The following is a 16,360-nucleotide window of genomic DNA, read 5'->3' as shown; positions in this document are numbered from 1 at the left end:
TGATTGGTTGGGTTTGAGCATCAATTTAAGATCTTTGAGATATATCATGTTTCCTTAAAGTTAAGATCGTTGAGATATATCATGTTTCGTTAAACATGATAAAAATGTTTCTTTTTTCCAATCGCAACTCAGTGTTACAATGGGGATTGTTCTTAAAGTCAATTTTTTGTTTATTGCTGGAATTTCTGTTGGTATTTATAGACCCTCTCTGTAGTGATGCTCACGCCATATCTTAGAGGAAGGTTGGATTTATCATAGCAATCCTGATTCGTGATATCTTGAGCCCTGGACCCTTGAACCTCCCCCGGAATATTAGCTGAAGAAATCTATGATTTAGTAGAATTATGATGTATTTTGTTTTCGCGACACCAAAACCAGATATACAAGTTGTGAAAACAATTCCTTTTATAAAGCAGTGGCATAAAGTTGCCATTTTATATTCAGTTAAATTTAAAAAAATATGCCATTTATACTAATTCCTTGGGCATCGATTTGATGGTTCTTCAATAAAAAAGAATATATATATATATATATATGTATACATGTAATCATGAGGCAACATAATTTTCAACAGAAACTAATCATTAAGATAATTTACTCCTACCTGAAGTGCCATTGATGTAAGAAGCAAATCCCCAAAAGGTCATTACCAGAGAGAGGATCTTGAATCCGCTCATGGGGTCATGTAACAGTATGATAGCGGCAATGCTTGTGATTGGTACCCTAACTGCATTAAGGACCCCAGCCATCACAGTGGAAGCCAAGAAAAGCACAGCAGTGCCTCCTAACACACCCAACTGAAACGTAATTGCACTCCAAATAAGAACCAGATCGTATGCAGTTTCCCCGCCTTTGAAAGTTTTAGCCTCAGATACCATTCCTTGGAAATCCTTGTTCAATATGACCCCTATAGTAGTAAACACAAAGGCAAAGAAAGAAACCATGACTTGTTGCTCCAAAACAACATGGAAGGACCTTCTGCCCAACAACTTCACAAAAACCAACTCTGAAAGAGCAAATATAAGGCCATGGAGTGCTGATCCCAGGATATCCCATACAACACCCCAAATATATTGGCTGTTAGTGACACTGGCATACCTGTCAGAATCTGAATCCAATGCAATCATGGTCATAGCAGCAGTTATTATCACAATAGCATTAGTAATTGAAGCATTCAGTTTGTTCTTCACAATCAAGAAACCGAACAGTGCAGAAAACACTAGGGATGATGATGCCAAAAGAGCTGCAGTTGATGCCGGGAGGTAAGCATAGGCATATGCGTACATGAGATTGTCAGCAGCACTTAAGAACCCCAGAAAAACATAAGAAAGGAAGAGATATAAGTTGAGAGGAGTTGGGGCAGTTTTAAAAAAGAGGTATGTAGGAAATAAGATTAGAGCAGGAATAGGCCATCCGGCAACTGCTACCCATGAAATGATCCACTTGCTCTTTCCCCCATTAGCATAATAGACACGAGATAGAAGGCTTGAAGCAGGAAATGCCACAAGCATTCCCAAACTGCTTACAAATAGAAGAATCCAATGCGAAATTGGCTTGCTTTTATATCCTTCCCAAGCCATGGTCTGAAACTTGGAAACCCATTCTAACAGTGACAAAGAACTTCGTAATGAGACCTCCTCCTCCATTCTATCTCCTAACATGAATCAAAGAGAAAGGAAAGTTAACTTCTCCCTCTTTAATTCTAGAGCTTATGCAACCATATGCAAACTGAAAGTCACTAAAGCAAACAACAAATCAACAACCCAAAAAACAGAAAACATGAAGGACTTTATTATTATTAACCCACACAAAATTCAACAAGAATTATACTGAAAAAAACTAGTCACTACTAGAAGTACAAAGAACGAACCTTCCTCGAGTAGCAGGTCTTCCATTTACCATAAGGGGTGAAGACAAAGGGAGCGGGTAGAGGCCACAACTTTTCAATATTTCAACTCTTATTATATCAGTGATTGATCTCACCAAATTCATACTTTAATCTCTTGCCCCCATTCAAATTATTGTTTTAATCTCCTTTACCCATTTTCTGTTTTCGTCCTTGTCCATAAGTACTACTATATTAGCATTTTAATATTCCACATTTTCTTAAATCATTTTATAGTGGATTATTTATGTATGGCTGTAAAGCCTTAAACAAAGATGGGTGTCACAGCATTTATAATTAAATTTAGACAAGATGGGGCCGGATTCCGGACAGTGCAACGTTAAACGTTTGGTAGCCAATAATCAACATTGATATTGATATTGATATTCCACCACTTTCTTTCCACCTTCCATTTCTGCAACCCTATTCCATTGCCTCCAGTTCCATGGTACACCAAACATGCCATTCACTACTATTAACCATTCATTTCTTTTTTTTTTTTTTTTACCAATAGAAGAATTAAATTGGGTATAGATGACAAGTTTTTTTTTTCTTCTTCACTCACGTCATGCTTCGTAAGAACAGAGAAAATGTTGAAGTTAGTTTTTTGAATTCCCCTCTTTTCCCATGTTTTGAACTAGCCAGTGATTGGGTGAAAAGATTTCAATCCTGCTTGGGCTTCTGTCAACAATTGGACCTCAACATTTCTCCCATTGGATTTGTATCCTGTACCACGCCCATTATCCAGCACGCTTGTCACTTAACCCTTTCTCTCTGGCTAGTAATTGACGCATGCATGATTATAATGAATTATAATGCCTTTTTATTAAAAATTTACAAATATACTAATATTTAATTCAATAATTGATCCATAATTTTTTTATTTTAAAACATAAATTTTAATAATTCATCATTCTCAAATAAAAAAGAAGTAGACAGATTCCTTTAAAAAATTCAGAAAGATTCAAAGATGGACTTTCCTTTCCCTACCTAGAAAGCCGCATAATGAAAACAAAAATATACAAAATAGAAAAATGCTATTTAGGCGTTCTTATTACTATTATATTTGTATAAAAATGATGGGCGAAATTTCACAAAAAAAAAAAAAAAAAAAAAAAACGACTTTGTTCATTTAAATGAGATAAATTTAACCACTAATATAAAGGGTCTTTCCATTGTTTTATCGTTTGTTGAAACTTTTATAAATTCATATAGTCCAAAGTGTTTTCTAGTGATTATTTGGATCTAAAATCAACATTATTATTATTTTCTAATAATATACAAGTAGTATTTTAAACGAGGAATGAGACATCCTTCCATGACATGCATTTTGTACTAGTTTTTATTGCATATTTTCTGCATGAAATGTAACCGAAAAAAAAAAAAATCAGTTATAAGAGGTTTGAAAAATGCCAAAAAAAAAAAGTTCAGAATCAAAATCAATGACAGTTTATTTTCTTTAAAGTTTTGGTGTCTGGGGATTTATTAACACTGTACTTACCTAAAAAGACATCCAAACATAAATTATTGTTATTATCAACCTTTTAGATGTTTTATTTAAATCCAAAATAGCTAGTATTTATCCATGAAACATTAAAAATGCAAAACTTTAATTTTTATTGTCAAAATAAACAATATAAGTGAAATTATCTTTATGAAAATTTTAAATTTCACTAATAAAATTTAAAAATTGTTAAGTATATTTAACTCATTAACAAATTAAAATTATAAATAAAACGATACCTCGTAATTTTTTATAATAAATAAATATATTTTTATTTAATGCATAAAAAATTTAAATTTTAATACATATATAATAAAATTTTAATTTTTTCATAAAATTTAAAATTTTTATAAATATTATATAAAATAAAAATCGCAGAAAATTTTGAAATATTTGATAAAAAGAGCAAACAAATTATAAAAATTCAATATCGCAATAATTTTTGTACTCAGTAGTTCCCAAATTTGTGACACATTAATCTCGGGAACGAGAGCACCATAAAAAAAATCACAAGTGTAGAAAAGAAAAGAAAAAAAAAAAAAAAGGAAAAAAAGGGGCCACAGTTGTGTGCGTCAGGTCAACAGTCCCAGTAACAAAAGAATCCCTGAAAAAACGGCGTGAATCAAAAGAAAACGTCGAGTCAAGAAAATGAACGGCGAACTCCTCATCTAAAGTAACGGAGAAATCAACGGCGTTTACGTTACACAGAAAAACCACCTGCGACAGAAACCCCAGTCAATTCAAGTCAAACACACATATACCTCTTTCTCTCCCTTTCTTCTAAAGCAACCCTTCTCTCTCCTAAAGTACTTCGATACCGTTTTGCTTTTAAATATTATTAAAACGACACAGTTCCGATTTTTCTCGGTCTGAAAAAATAGAATCGGACTTTTAGAACGAACAGAAGAAAGAAGAAAAGAGCAGGAGAAAAATTCTGCTTAGTTTATGCTGTCTTTCGCTTAAGAAAAATTGGGCATGGCTGAGACTCAGAGCCAAACGCAGCAGACGAAACAACTTGAGGAACAGCAAAACGACGATTTAGAAGCAGAAGAGGAAGTACAAGAAGAGGACGAGTTGGAGGATGAAGATGAAGATGAAGAAGGAGTGAGTCGAGTTAGTGAGTCACAAGGTGCTGGAGCGGCGTCTTCGAGTGATGCTAAGTTGAGAGACTCTCAATTGGAAACTCAAACGAATGATCGTTCTGAGGGTAAGTATTTGTTTTTTTATGGAAGAATTTCGTTCTTTTCGCCTAATTTTAAAAGAAGTAAGCTTTTCTTTATTTTTTAAAGTTGGAATTGTTTTGAGAGAGTATGGGATGATCTCTCAGGGTTGCAGGAGAATTATACTGCAGAATCGAAGGAAGGAGCTGAAATTAAGGTTAGGAGTTTAGTTTTTTAGCTACTATAGTCATTAGACTTTCATTCCTTTTTTTTTTTATTGAAGAATTGCTATTATGGTGTTTTATTGTTCTTATTTTGATCTGTTTGCTTGAGCCCACAGTTTTTGTTGTGTTATTCTGCGCGTAGTTTGGTTTCTTATAGGTATTGATTATCATACCGATTTCCTGACAGTGTTTTTAGGGGGCTTCTGTTATTTACAAGGAAATTAAAATTAGATTTCACTTATGGTGTATGAATTGTTGACTTTTTTGCCTTAAAAGATTTTCCTTTTATGCTATCTAGTCCTGAATTATGCTATTTAATAACTGCTTTGCACTTGAAATAATGTGCTGAGTGACACACAAAATGCTTCTCTTCTCTCACTTTGACTTTCTATCATCCACGGTTGCGTTTTTGTTTTTAAGGATGTCAGAGGTTCATGAAATGACTGTTAATTAAGAATTATTTTAGCGTTGAACTAGTAGCCAACGAGACCCTTGGTCTTTTGGTAAAGGGACAAGTTAGTTAAGGACCTCCGAATTTGCAAGGTAGAATGCCCCATCATCCTGTATGCATGTGCATTCACACACACACACACATAAAACACCTTTGGTTCGGTAAAGGTAATTATAGGATGTGGTAGCACCTCATGAAGTGTGCTTCTTAGTTATTAAAGTTTTGATCTTTAGAAGCCGATTGAGACCTAATCTCTTTCTGATAATGATTTTCTTTTTTTTTTGCAAATTTGCCGGTTATTTTGTATCAGCTTAAGGCTCTATCTTTGATATAAAAGTGGAGGCTGAGGGATAAAGCATGTATTAACTTCAATGGCAAATAGATAGGATAAAGCATGCGGAAATCATTCCTGCCAACATTTAATGATCCTTGTCAAAGCTCTGCCGGTTATAACTTCAATTTTGTTGACTTTTATTCTTTTGGTGATGATATTTGCTGTCCTTCAAGTTAGAGCATTGAATGAGTTCTTCAAAACATTTACATTGATGTGAAGATCTATGTGGCCATCAATTTTCTGGGACCTGCATGTCTGATTCATGTCTGATTCATTTATTTTCTTGTAGAGATCAGAAAACAAACTCATAAAAATACCAGAAATGAGAAAGAACATATGTACAATTAAATTTCTCAGCGATTGAATGGTTCTTTCAATCAAGTTCTTCTTTGTAGGAGCAAGTTAAGACAGCTCACCAGGAAGCTTCACCTAGTTTGGCTGTCCAGGGTACAGAAGCTCTGGCACAAAATCAGCTCGAGTCATCTGTTTCTCCAACTTCTTTGCCACAACTGTTGCCAAATTATGTTTCACGAAGTATATCAACTGCTTCCACTGTAACTCTACCAGAACAAAGCCTTTCAGATCAGAAGGTTAATGGCGCATCCGTGCCAGAAGCAAACCAGCAAAAATCCTCCAATCTTAAAATGGTATCTGTTGTTCCCATTGTGAAGACACCAGTGTCTGATGGTTACAATTGGCGGAAATATGGTCAGAAGCAAGTGAAGAGTCCTAAAGGTTCTCGAAGCTATTACAAATGCACATTCTCTGATTGTTGGGCCAAAAAGATAGAATGCTCTGATCACACAGGCCATGTAATAGAGATTCTTAATAAAGGCATGCATAGTCATGAACCACCACAGAAAAATAACTTTACAAGGGAAAGTAAGATCGCATCATTTGCTGTGCCTGTTTCACAGAAGATTGTTACGGCACAGCCCGTCAGAATACCTAATGATTCTGATCCATCGACATCTTCTAAAGAATCTCTACCTCAAACAATTGTAAATCCTGAAAGAAAGCGACAGAGTTCAGGTAGCTTTGATGAGAATGGTGATTTACAAGTGAAGGAAGAGCTTTTGAGTGAACCAGGACCAAGAAAAAGGCAAGCTTTCCTGTGAATTTGTCTGTGCCTTTTTTTCCCTTCATGACATATGTGTGTTGTGTATTGTTAATGGAAAAGACTGTCTGCAAATCTGGTTTTAATAGTTTCCCATTGTTCTTTATGACCAGGATGAAGAAAGGCAATGCAGTTTGTTCTGGTTCTGTCCTAAAAGCTGGGAAAAAACCTAAATTTGTTGTGCATGCAGCCGGTGATGTAGGGATCTCTGGTGATGGATACAGATGGCGAAAATATGGACAGAAAATGGTAAAAGGAAATCCTAATCCCAGGTACCTATTGACTTCTCAGTATTTTTTCTTAAAGGTTTTATTGTTTTATCCCTTTAAACCATTTCTCAATGTATATGGCTGCTCAGGCATGTTGCTACGTTGTCTACTTGTTATCATTGTAATTTTACGTTATGGTGGTTTGCTTCGTTTACATGTCTTAGTATGGGACCCTCGAGTTTTACTATATTATCTTTTTTTTTTTTTTAAATATTGGAAAAATCATTCATTTGGACAATATAGTTTGATTACAATTAATACTAAAAAGTTCCTGTGGTTTTTGTGTTTGCTTTTGGTCTCAGCACTCATATCCCTTTTAGTAAAGCCATGTAGGTTCATTTTATTTTTTAATGTTGTCGTTTTATTCATGAATACATCTCTACCAAACCGGTGTGAAGCATTCTGTGAAGCAGATGTTCAAGAGTATGCATTTATGAGGTTTTTTTGTTCTCAGGATGACCAGTTTGTAGCCTTCCAATTTCAATCTTGAACTCAGTTATTACATTCCTATTTACTTGAACGCCTATGCATTCTGTTGGTTTTATTCTGATTTTTTGTTAATGAATGTTTTCTAGGAATTACTATAGATGCACTTCTGCTGGGTGTCCTGTTCGTAAGCATATTGAGACAGCTGTAGATAATACAAATGCTGTCATTATAACATATAAAGGAGTTCATGACCATGACATGCCTGTACCAAAGAAGCGACATGGTCCACCAAGTGCTCCTCTTGTTGCTGCTGCTGCTCCTGCTTCTATGAACAACTTACAACTTAAAAAAACTGATGGAGTGCAAAACCAAGTTCCATTAAAACAATGGTCAGTGGGTACAGAAGGTGAATTGACTAGTGAGGCCCTAGACCTTGGAGGTGAGAAGGCTATGGAATCAGCTCGAACGCTTCTTAGTATTGGATTTGAAATCAAGCCATGCTGAACTTAATCGGCTTTTATGTTGTTAACATCAAGCATGTCACCATATAAATTATTGAATGATCAGGTTTGATTTTTCGTACTTTTAGTTTTTCTTGTTATTGCTCTAATTTCCGGTGAGGCTGTATAGTTCCTGTTGTGTTCCCTCTCAATCTAGTTGGAACAAGGTTATAGTAGTGAAAACAATAAACATTTGGTTGGCAACCCTTTTCTTGCGATCTTAGTTGGAACCATGTTCAATTCTCTCTCTCTCTCTCTCTCTCTCTCTCTCTCTCTCTTTTGCCGGAATTTAAGAGCGGCGGTTATGCTCGTTATGAATGTTTGTTGGGAGACAGTGATATCCAGTTCACAAGGCAATTTTTCTTCTGTGGGTCATAATTCAGACTGTTATGCTAGATGTTTTTGGCCTTTTGTTATGCTATCAATTAGGTTTTTTTCCCCCAAAATTTAAGTGATTATTAGTAGATAGCAAGTCAGATCCACTTATTATCCCCATTTTTTTTTTTGTCAAATATAATCTAAAATTTAATTTAATTTAATTGATTCATACAGGTATTTTTAAAAAATAATATTCAATAAATTTAAATTTAAATAATAATATATTATTAATTCCTTTTCATATCTTCAGTTTCCTATGTTAAAAAAAAAAAATTGAATTCAAATCAAAACATATAATTTCTCCTTTTATCTTCAGTCACCTTCGTAAGAAAAAGGTTAAACGCGCCTAATTCTAGGTTAATACTTATGTGGCTATATGCATTCAACGCTGGGACGCAATTGATTTAATTAAATAATACACCAAAAAACTTTCTGTCGGTCTTTTTTGTGGTCACTGATTCTATTCTTTGGAGGTGGCTTTGACCTAAATTTGATTTGTTTACTTTGATGAGATGAGAATTGATAATGTTTATTTATCGTCCTATTCCCATAAAAGGTCGTTGGTCAATCTGATTTACCCAAAAAAGGTTGCTTCAAAGATGAAACTATAATTTTTAATCTGTCAAAAATCAAAATTCGCTTTGTCTGATTTGTTTCGTTTGACAAGATGGAAAATGTGAAATCAAAATTTGATGCTAAAGTATTTTGAGGCCATGGTAAGTCTACAGTAAAATCTAGTGGTTGATTTCCTCTTTTTCATGCTTCCTGTTTTATCTTTTGCTTTTGTCATCCACGAAGTTGATTATAGATTTTGTATTAAAAAGGTGCACGCTTTCATGCACTACTGCAAACAATTTCTGAATTGGTAATTTGGCAATGGCAACCCACGATCAAAACCCTTTAGACATTTCAAAATGATATATTGATTCTTATGTCCAACTTGGAGTTAAGATTTGTGACTTTTGCCATGTTCTATGTCAAAGAACAACCAAATTTAATGAAAAAATTCTATAAATCTAATATTAGAGAAGACAAATCTAATGTAAGTTTTCTCTAAGACCTTTGTTTATCCTGACTACCTGACTATGGGATAGCCTTCCCAAACCCGAAAAAAAAATTTTTTTAGCCAAAAAAATTCTTAATTTGGGACTTGAGTTAATTCATCTATCTTGGCAAGGTCGAGAATATGTGCTTTCCGTTTAATTGTTAATATAGAGGGAATTAATTGAAGAGACTTCAAATTTCTAAGAAAGCATCTACCGGTTACCGTCCAGATCTAATGCAAAGTACAGCTTGAAATTTTCTAGGCTTTTTCAGACAAAAGCATCCATCAAGCCATTATATCTCAGTACACGAAGGAAACAGAGGAACCCTACAACATTGGCAAATACTGGGTCCAACAGAACAAGCATGTCTTGTAAGATGAAGTCCCCCCTCGCTTAGGACACAAATTTTGCTCCTAAACCCATAATTGCCATCCATTTAAAGCAAATGGATATTGTCAGTTGTCAATCTAGGTTTTAGCTGTCCAGCAACCTACAGGGTTAACACTTAAAATTATCCAACCTCAACCATAGCGTAATGATCCAGAAAGGTGGCGACAGCCTGAAGCTCCTGATGGCGATGTCTACTTTATAAAAGATGTTCTCTAATTACTAACCTTTTCAACTATACCAAAAAAAAAAAAATTGTACATCATATTTTAAGACTTCTATGACAAACAGACCCCATCAACAGCTCATTCACCGGTTAATTTTAATTTACTTTTTAGAAATCTACAATCCAGCAAATTCATGATGCACTAGTATTCATGAAAATTTTATACATACCCACCTTCATTATCACCCAAAAGTAAGAGTAGTGAATCAGTCAATGTGCTAAGCTGATGATTGAACCTGGAGCGCCATCTGCCAGGAGACCAACATTATTCTGAGGAGAAACTCAATTCATCAATAGCTATGGATAATTCCGATTCGATCACATTAACATTATCGGTTCTTTTCTCTTCTGCCATATCTTTGATCCCATTTTCTTCTTTTCCTTCTGATGCTGTTATACATTCCTGGAATCTGAAACAACCTGTGAGATGGTCGTTTGTTATTCCCACCACTTGCATGAACGAGTAGATGACTGTGGGCCCCACACTTCGAAAACCCCTTCTTACCAGATCTTTGCTTATGACATCAGCTTTTGGAGTTTTAACTGGAACCTGGCGAGGATATCTGAATCTGCTAACTATAGGCTTGTGGTTAACAAAACTCCAAATATATTCATCAAATGACCCAAACTCATCTATAACCTGGCATCATCAAAACCTGCAAAAAGTTAGTTGCAATGATGATCATCGCCACTATGGAGAGTGCAATTATGGTACTTCAGTAACAAGGGCTAGAGGTTAATGATGGAAAGTAATTAAATCATATGAATGAATTGGTATTTACCAACTAAGCAAGCTGGCATCTAATGGATAGGAATAATTAAGTTTCATCAGTCACAAAATAAAATAAATATATATGATCAAATTGTGAAGTATAGTCTTGTGCTTTGTCCCATATGATTCAAACATATGCCTGGAGGGTTTAGGACCACTATCCAGCCACTTTTCACCTAACCCACTCAAATAAGAGATCACTAAGCACCTTTTATATTTGTCTAATCACTTGCTAAAACAAGAGAGAACAACGTAAGTGGTCCCTAACATTAGGTGTAACAATCAATTCAATGAATTCTGAATCAGGAAATATATGCGTAAAATAATCCCAGTAGTAAAGAAGATGGCCAGCAGTGTGCTATATCTTGCAAGATAACATATCAAATTATATCATCCACTTTGTAAACAACTTCAGTAGAGCAAACTTTTGTCATATTCCATCTAGTATACAGGCCGTTATTAGCGAACGCTGCTTACAAGTGCGTTAGGGAAGGCAGCACTACCTTTTATGACAACAAAGGTAAAAATGGTGAAAAGGAGAATGAGAATCTACCTTAGATATTTGGCGTGCATTCTCAATTATAGCTCGCAGCTTTAATTCGGATAACAAAGAACTTGCCATGCTACCAGTTGCTATTAACTTCTTCTCATTCAATTTTGATACAGCAACAGGATCAAAATCCACAAAAACTTCCCTGCATAAAAGATACACTTCAGAAATAAGTCTGCCTATTCAATGAAGCAGATGGAACTTCTACAGGAACAATACCTAAATATGTGCCTTTTGCTTAGCATAGCAGGCCATGTAAGTTCAGACAATGCACCCGAAAGTACAAGCAACTCAAACAATTTCCTGCATGTGGACAATAATATCAAGCAAACTACGCATCAATTGAAATTCTTTTTATTAGAGAGATAGCCCTTTTAATCAGTAACCAGACAGAGCAATATTGAGATCACGTACTTGTCATCATGTACAGGAACCCCCCACTCTTCATCATGGAAAGCAGCATAACTTGGATCTGATCTCAACATACAAAATTAAGTCAGCAGGAAACATGAAATAAAAGCAACCAATCAAAGCATCAAGGCAACCACAGTGGAATGCCTTCCGCCATTAAATGTAAAACTCCCTCCAAAAGTTAGGGATGACTGGAAGCTGCATCGCTAACAAATTGAAATAGTCTGCTAGACAGTCTTTCACTTTGAATATAATGCCTGCACCTCTGAAAGCATAACTAATTTGCACTCATGCTATTACTGCCATGATGTATTTGGTGATAACTAAGCAAAACTTACAAATATTAAGTAAATGGATTGTGCATTAAGTCAGAAAGATAAATGTATGGCAATTTAACCTATTGGTCGATTTAAATCATGAGAATCTGTAAAAATAGTATCAAGTTACAACATTTATTCATTTGATAGCAATAGAAGAATTGTAGCATAACTTCCTTTTTAAAGGATTAGGAAAATCAGAGGACCAACATATCTAACAAACTTCTTATTTAGAGTAGCTCCACTAGCTCTATTCTGGTCTTGGGCTGAAAAAGTGGTTTCAAATCAATGGCCAGCATAATATAGAGTTGAGCTAGAATGATTAATGAACCAGACCAAACCCAAAAGAATCACCCTTTGGAATCGCATACAAGATAAAGCAAACTCATGACTTGTTTCACTGCCTTAGTTCACATGACAAATCTAGTGCATAATAATGTTTTGGTTGTAGAAAACCAATAAATCTTTGGAGATTAGTGTATGTATGAATAAGAAAATCAGATTTCCATCAACACTGTAAAGTATGGCAATAATAATAACAAGAAAAAAAAAAGCACTATTTAGTTTTGCCTAAGTTAAAAAATTGAGATGCAACCTAGTTGGTTCATTTGTGTACATGCTGAACCTTCCTTGGGCAATATAACTATATTTATTGAACCTAACCTAATACCGCAGCTTCACGATTGGAGAAGTGAAAAGTATAAATTATACAAAGAATTGCTTTGTTCTTAGTGCAGAACCACAAAAATTATATCCTATTCCTATTGGCCGTGGCCATGGCCATCCCAAATAAGTCCTTTCTTTATGACATTCGGAAGGTATATGCAGGGGAATTTGTTCTAACCTAATTCTTAAAGAAAGCTTTTGCAGCTATTACTACAATTGCAAGCAGTCTTATGAAGAAAATGATAACACAAAATTTCTAATCAATCTTGACAAAACACTGAGAAATTATAGGGCACAGCAACACACCTGTATTTGGTGTCACCCACGCACATCTCTTCTTCTGATGTGAACCATCAGGTGGCGAATCCAAACCACCATCAGAAACAACGCTTCTCGGCTTTGATGCATATGGCTTCCTCCTGCTTTCTACACTATTTGACCGAATTAACCTACCAGTAGATGCTCGACTGTGAAATGAATCCGTGGAAGCATCCGATGAACACGAAGCATTTAGTGATAAATTAGAAAGTAACAACTGCTCATGCCGACGAAGCACTGAAGGAACACTAACAGAATGTGTTTTTGGAGAAAGTGAACTAACAGTAGATGATGGAACGACTCTTTTCTCCTCTGCTAAAGTGACCTTAACTGGACACTTTTCAACCTTTGTCAAAGGCTTTGAAGCTGGTTTTCTTGCACCCAATGAACCCGCCTGGTTCCCCGCAGGTCCCAGTACGGGCCTTGCCTCAGAATCAGCCACATTCATTGACCTCAATCTCGGAGCACTGGACATAGATTAAGAAATCTTTCAAATAAACACTAATTATCAAGATCTCGGCTTTTTTTAACCTCAAAGCAGTCCTAAGTTCTCACTTTACCAGCTCTTTGCTTCACTCCAATCCTCAACATTGCCTATTCAATCCTCAAAATTATAAAAACCCACTAATAAAATCCAGTAGAATCATCACAATCCTCATAAATACAAACCTTAAACCACTTCAACAATTGCGGAGGTATTTTGAACTTACAGTACACACATTCATCAAAGTAGTCCTTCGAAAACTCAAAATAGATCTAGCTTTTCACCCTACAAAACTTTCCTAAAATTTACAATTCTATCACTCTAAGCTCTCTCTCATTACCATCGGAAACACACCTCGCAGAAACCCTCATTTCCTCCATCCTCAAAGTCTTCAAAAATCAGCTCGAAAACCCTAAAACCCAATACCCACACCAATTAGCCAAAGTTAAACAAAAATGAGATCACTTTTATAAGAAGCAGTAGCTAAAGGTTTAAACTTTAAAGATCCAAAAAAAAAAAAAAGGAAAAGAATGGGATCACGTTGTATATTCATTTAAAGCATTCAAATTTAGCCTCGAAAAACAGAGATTCCAGTCTGCATCGTGGAAAACGAGAGAGAGTATTTCTGTTACCTGAAAAGAAAAAGGTTTTGTAGTATTTGTTTATGAAACTGTGTCGTTCGGTTTCTGTCACTGCCTTAAGAAAAAAGCTGACACATTTGCTGTCAATTCCATTTTTTTTTCTCTTTATTTTCCCAAGAAAATGCGGGAAAGTGACTGAGAAAACTCCACCGGAGACTTGAAGATAAACCAAAAAAAATGGGTTTGATTTATGAGAATTGAATTTCGCTCTCTACGTTACTATATCTATAATTTACAGGGAAGTAAAGAACAATGGAAGAAAGAGGAATGTGAAGATTGGCCTTTCGTTTACGTTATTATATTTGAGAGTGACCGGTTTATTACCTGCTATTCCCAGTAATTTTAGGATTCTTTTTTTTGCAAAGTTTTTGAAAATGTATTTGCTTTTTAGATTTGTTTTTTAAATATTTATTAAACAATTTATCTAGAAATAATGCAATAAAAATTATTTTCATGCAATTTTATTGCATGAAGATTTAAATATTGGTAAAACAGAGGATATGTAATTAATATTTTGTTAGTTAGTTTAGTCACAAATTTGATATATGATAATTTTAGTTATGCATTTTAAATTTTAATTAATTAAAGTACTTGCTAAAATCAAAATCATAAATCAGTCATCAAAATTTTGATTTCATACTTTCAAATTTGATTGATTAATTTTAATCTTGATATGAAACTCTTTATGTATATATATATATATATATATATATATATATTTTAACATCATCAAATTAAATTATTAGATATCCTATAATATCACAATATTTAAAGTTAAGGGGTATTGTTATTTCATAATAAAAAGAAGAGTGAGTTACAAAAATGATAAAATAGAAAAATAAGAGATGACAGAGAAAAGAAAAATCAGTTTCATTTTCTTGCAATAATGTTAAATTGAAAGTTGAAACTCAAAAAAAGAAATAAAAAGGAAAAACAACAATTGAAAAGAATTATCTTAGTCATTTTCTTTTTAGTACAAAGATAGTGGTTTAACACTAATTAACTAATAAAGGTCCGAGACTTACTTAAACCATCAAGATTACTCTTAATTGATTTTTTTTTCTAAGATGAACTAGAATTATAAAAATTTCAAAGTTATCACAGTGTGTCCAACGGATCATAAAGTCTTCACAAAAAAAAATCTTAATTCTTCTTTTTTGGTTGTAAAAAGAAGTTAAATAAAAAACAAGAAATAGATAAATATATATTTTTTAAGAATAGAAATAGATATTGTTGCATAAAAAGAATATTGAGTTTTAGTATAAAGGATAATTAGCTGTGACTTATTAGGTGACAAAATAATCATCTAATCTAATTATATAAGAAAGAACAAGAAGATTTTGTAATTACTATATTAATAATTTGATGGTACCTAGATTTGACTTTTGTGAAGGTTAATGAAAGTAAATAATAGACTGAGTCTATTTATTTTTTCAAATAATATGTATGATTGTATATGTATAGCTTAATGACGGTTTGGTGAAACAAATAATTTTTTAGTCCGCCTTATTTTTAATCCGATGATGTTGAATGTTGAAATTTGTTGTATAATAATTCACTTTCCAAGTTGAGATTTCATCCTGTAAAAAAAAAAAAAAACCAGCTCTTTCGTCTCGTTTGCCAAGAAAGACGATGGTTTTTACTTGACGCCAGGCAGGGGAAGTCCCCGCCTTAATTGAGTTTTTGAGTCCGGGCTAAGCTAAGCAAACAACTTCAGCTTCCATCGACAGCTTCATCTGGCTCTGCTTAAGCAATTAGACTCCATAAAAAACGTGGGTTTGCTTTCAGCAAACAAATCAATCGAGAAACTTGCTCAATCTTTGCCGGCTTTGCCTATTGAAACAAGAAAACTCAGTGCTCTTATCGGTTGTCGTATTTGCGCCACCACCACCATTTCCATACATATCTTAAGGGATAATTAATTCGTAGAATTTTATATTTAAAAAAATATATGATTTTAAAAAAATATGATACATTAAAATTTTTTTTATTTTCAATACATCATGTATTTTTGTTTAATTGAAAAAATTCACGTATATTACTTTTTACATAATTATCATAATTTTTTTAATATATATGATGAGAATTTTTTATTTTATTTTATAAATAATAAATATCCAAATAACAAATAATATCTTTTGTAACAAAAAAATATCAAAATATTTTATTTAATTGTTATTTTTATTTATAAAATATCATCAATTAAGGTATTTGGCACTTTATACGTCTTAATTAATAGGATTATTTAAGAAATTTTTGTACATGATTTTTTTATCGTTTAATTTTTTTAT

The 16,360-nt window shown here is 33.8% G+C and overlaps 3 protein-coding genes across 3 annotated transcripts; 1 reads left to right on the top strand and 2 right to left on the bottom strand.

Annotated features, from left to right (window-relative positions):
- Positions 1–449: 449 nt before the first annotated feature.
- Positions 450–2,072, bottom strand: LOC111304077 (putative purine permease 5). Its single transcript, XM_022900593.2, has 2 exons — positions 1,871–2,072; positions 450–1,654 (listed from the first exon to the last, which is right to left on the bottom strand). Exons 1-2 carry the CDS (start codon positions 1,893–1,895, stop codon positions 585–587), a joined length of 1,095 nt encoding a protein of 364 aa, XP_022756328.2. The 5' UTR covers positions 1,896–2,072; the 3' UTR covers positions 450–584.
- A 2,059-nt stretch (positions 2,073–4,131) lies between these two features.
- On the top strand, positions 4,132–8,116 carry LOC111302894 (putative WRKY transcription factor 32). Its single transcript, XM_022898779.2, has 5 exons — positions 4,132–4,596; positions 4,717–4,766; positions 5,954–6,660; positions 6,789–6,947; positions 7,520–8,116. The coding sequence occupies exons 1-5, from the start codon at positions 4,365–4,367 to the stop codon at positions 7,875–7,877; spliced, it is 1,506 nt and encodes a 501-aa protein (XP_022754514.2). The 5' UTR covers positions 4,132–4,364; the 3' UTR covers positions 7,878–8,116.
- A 1,779-nt stretch (positions 8,117–9,895) lies between these two features.
- LOC111302892 (uncharacterized) lies at positions 9,896–14,340 on the bottom strand. Its single transcript, XM_022898778.2, has 6 exons — positions 14,061–14,340; positions 12,933–13,840; positions 11,647–11,704; positions 11,452–11,535; positions 11,236–11,377; positions 9,896–10,550 (listed from the first exon to the last, which is right to left on the bottom strand). Exons 2-6 carry the CDS (start codon positions 13,417–13,419, stop codon positions 10,176–10,178), a joined length of 1,146 nt encoding a protein of 381 aa, XP_022754513.1. The 5' UTR covers positions 13,420–13,840; positions 14,061–14,340; the 3' UTR covers positions 9,896–10,175.
- Between the last annotated feature and the right edge of the window lie 2,020 nt (positions 14,341–16,360).

The sequence above is a fragment of the Durio zibethinus genome, chromosome 13, assembly GCF_047325235.1.
Source record: "Durio zibethinus cultivar Kanyao isolate XHJ-2024 chromosome 13, ASM4732523v1, whole genome shotgun sequence".
Classification (NCBI taxonomy): domain Eukaryota; kingdom Viridiplantae; phylum Streptophyta; class Magnoliopsida; order Malvales; family Malvaceae; genus Durio; species Durio zibethinus.
Note: the sequence above shows the minus strand (reverse complement) of the source record. Positions and strands in the feature narration are given on the sequence as shown.

What these genes read in the sequence shown, in the direction of transcription:
- LOC111302892 (XM_022898778.2), bottom strand. Translation starts at nt 13,419, where the DNA reads ATGTCCAGTGCTCCGAGATTGAGGTCAATGAATGTGGCTGATTCTGAG. An exon ending in AGCAAAAGGCACATATTTAG is followed by an intron (nt 11,378 to 11,451) that starts GTATTGTTCCTG and finishes TCTTTTATGCAG; the next exon opens with GGAAGTTTTTGTGGATTTTG. An exon ending in ATGCACGCCAAATATCTAAG is followed by an intron (nt 10,551 to 11,235) that starts GTAGATTCTCAT and finishes TGATGATGCCAG; the next exon opens with GTTATAGATGAGTTTGGGTC.
- LOC111302894 (XM_022898779.2), top strand. Translation starts at nt 4,365, where the DNA reads ATGGCTGAGACTCAGAGCCAAACGCAGCAGACGAAACAACTTGAGGAA. An exon ending in AGGAAGGAGCTGAAATTAAG is followed by an intron (nt 4,767 to 5,953) that starts GTTAGGAGTTTA and finishes TCTTCTTTGTAG; the next exon opens with GAGCAAGTTAAGACAGCTCA. An exon ending in AAAGGAAATCCTAATCCCAG is followed by an intron (nt 6,948 to 7,519) that starts GTACCTATTGAC and finishes AATGTTTTCTAG; the next exon opens with GAATTACTATAGATGCACTT.
- LOC111304077 (XM_022900593.2), bottom strand. Translation starts at nt 1,895, where the DNA reads ATGGAAGACCTGCTACTCGAGGAAG. An exon ending in AGACCTGCTACTCGAGGAAG is followed by an intron (nt 1,655 to 1,870) that starts GTTCGTTCTTTG and finishes GATTCATGTTAG; the next exon opens with GAGATAGAATGGAGGAGGAG.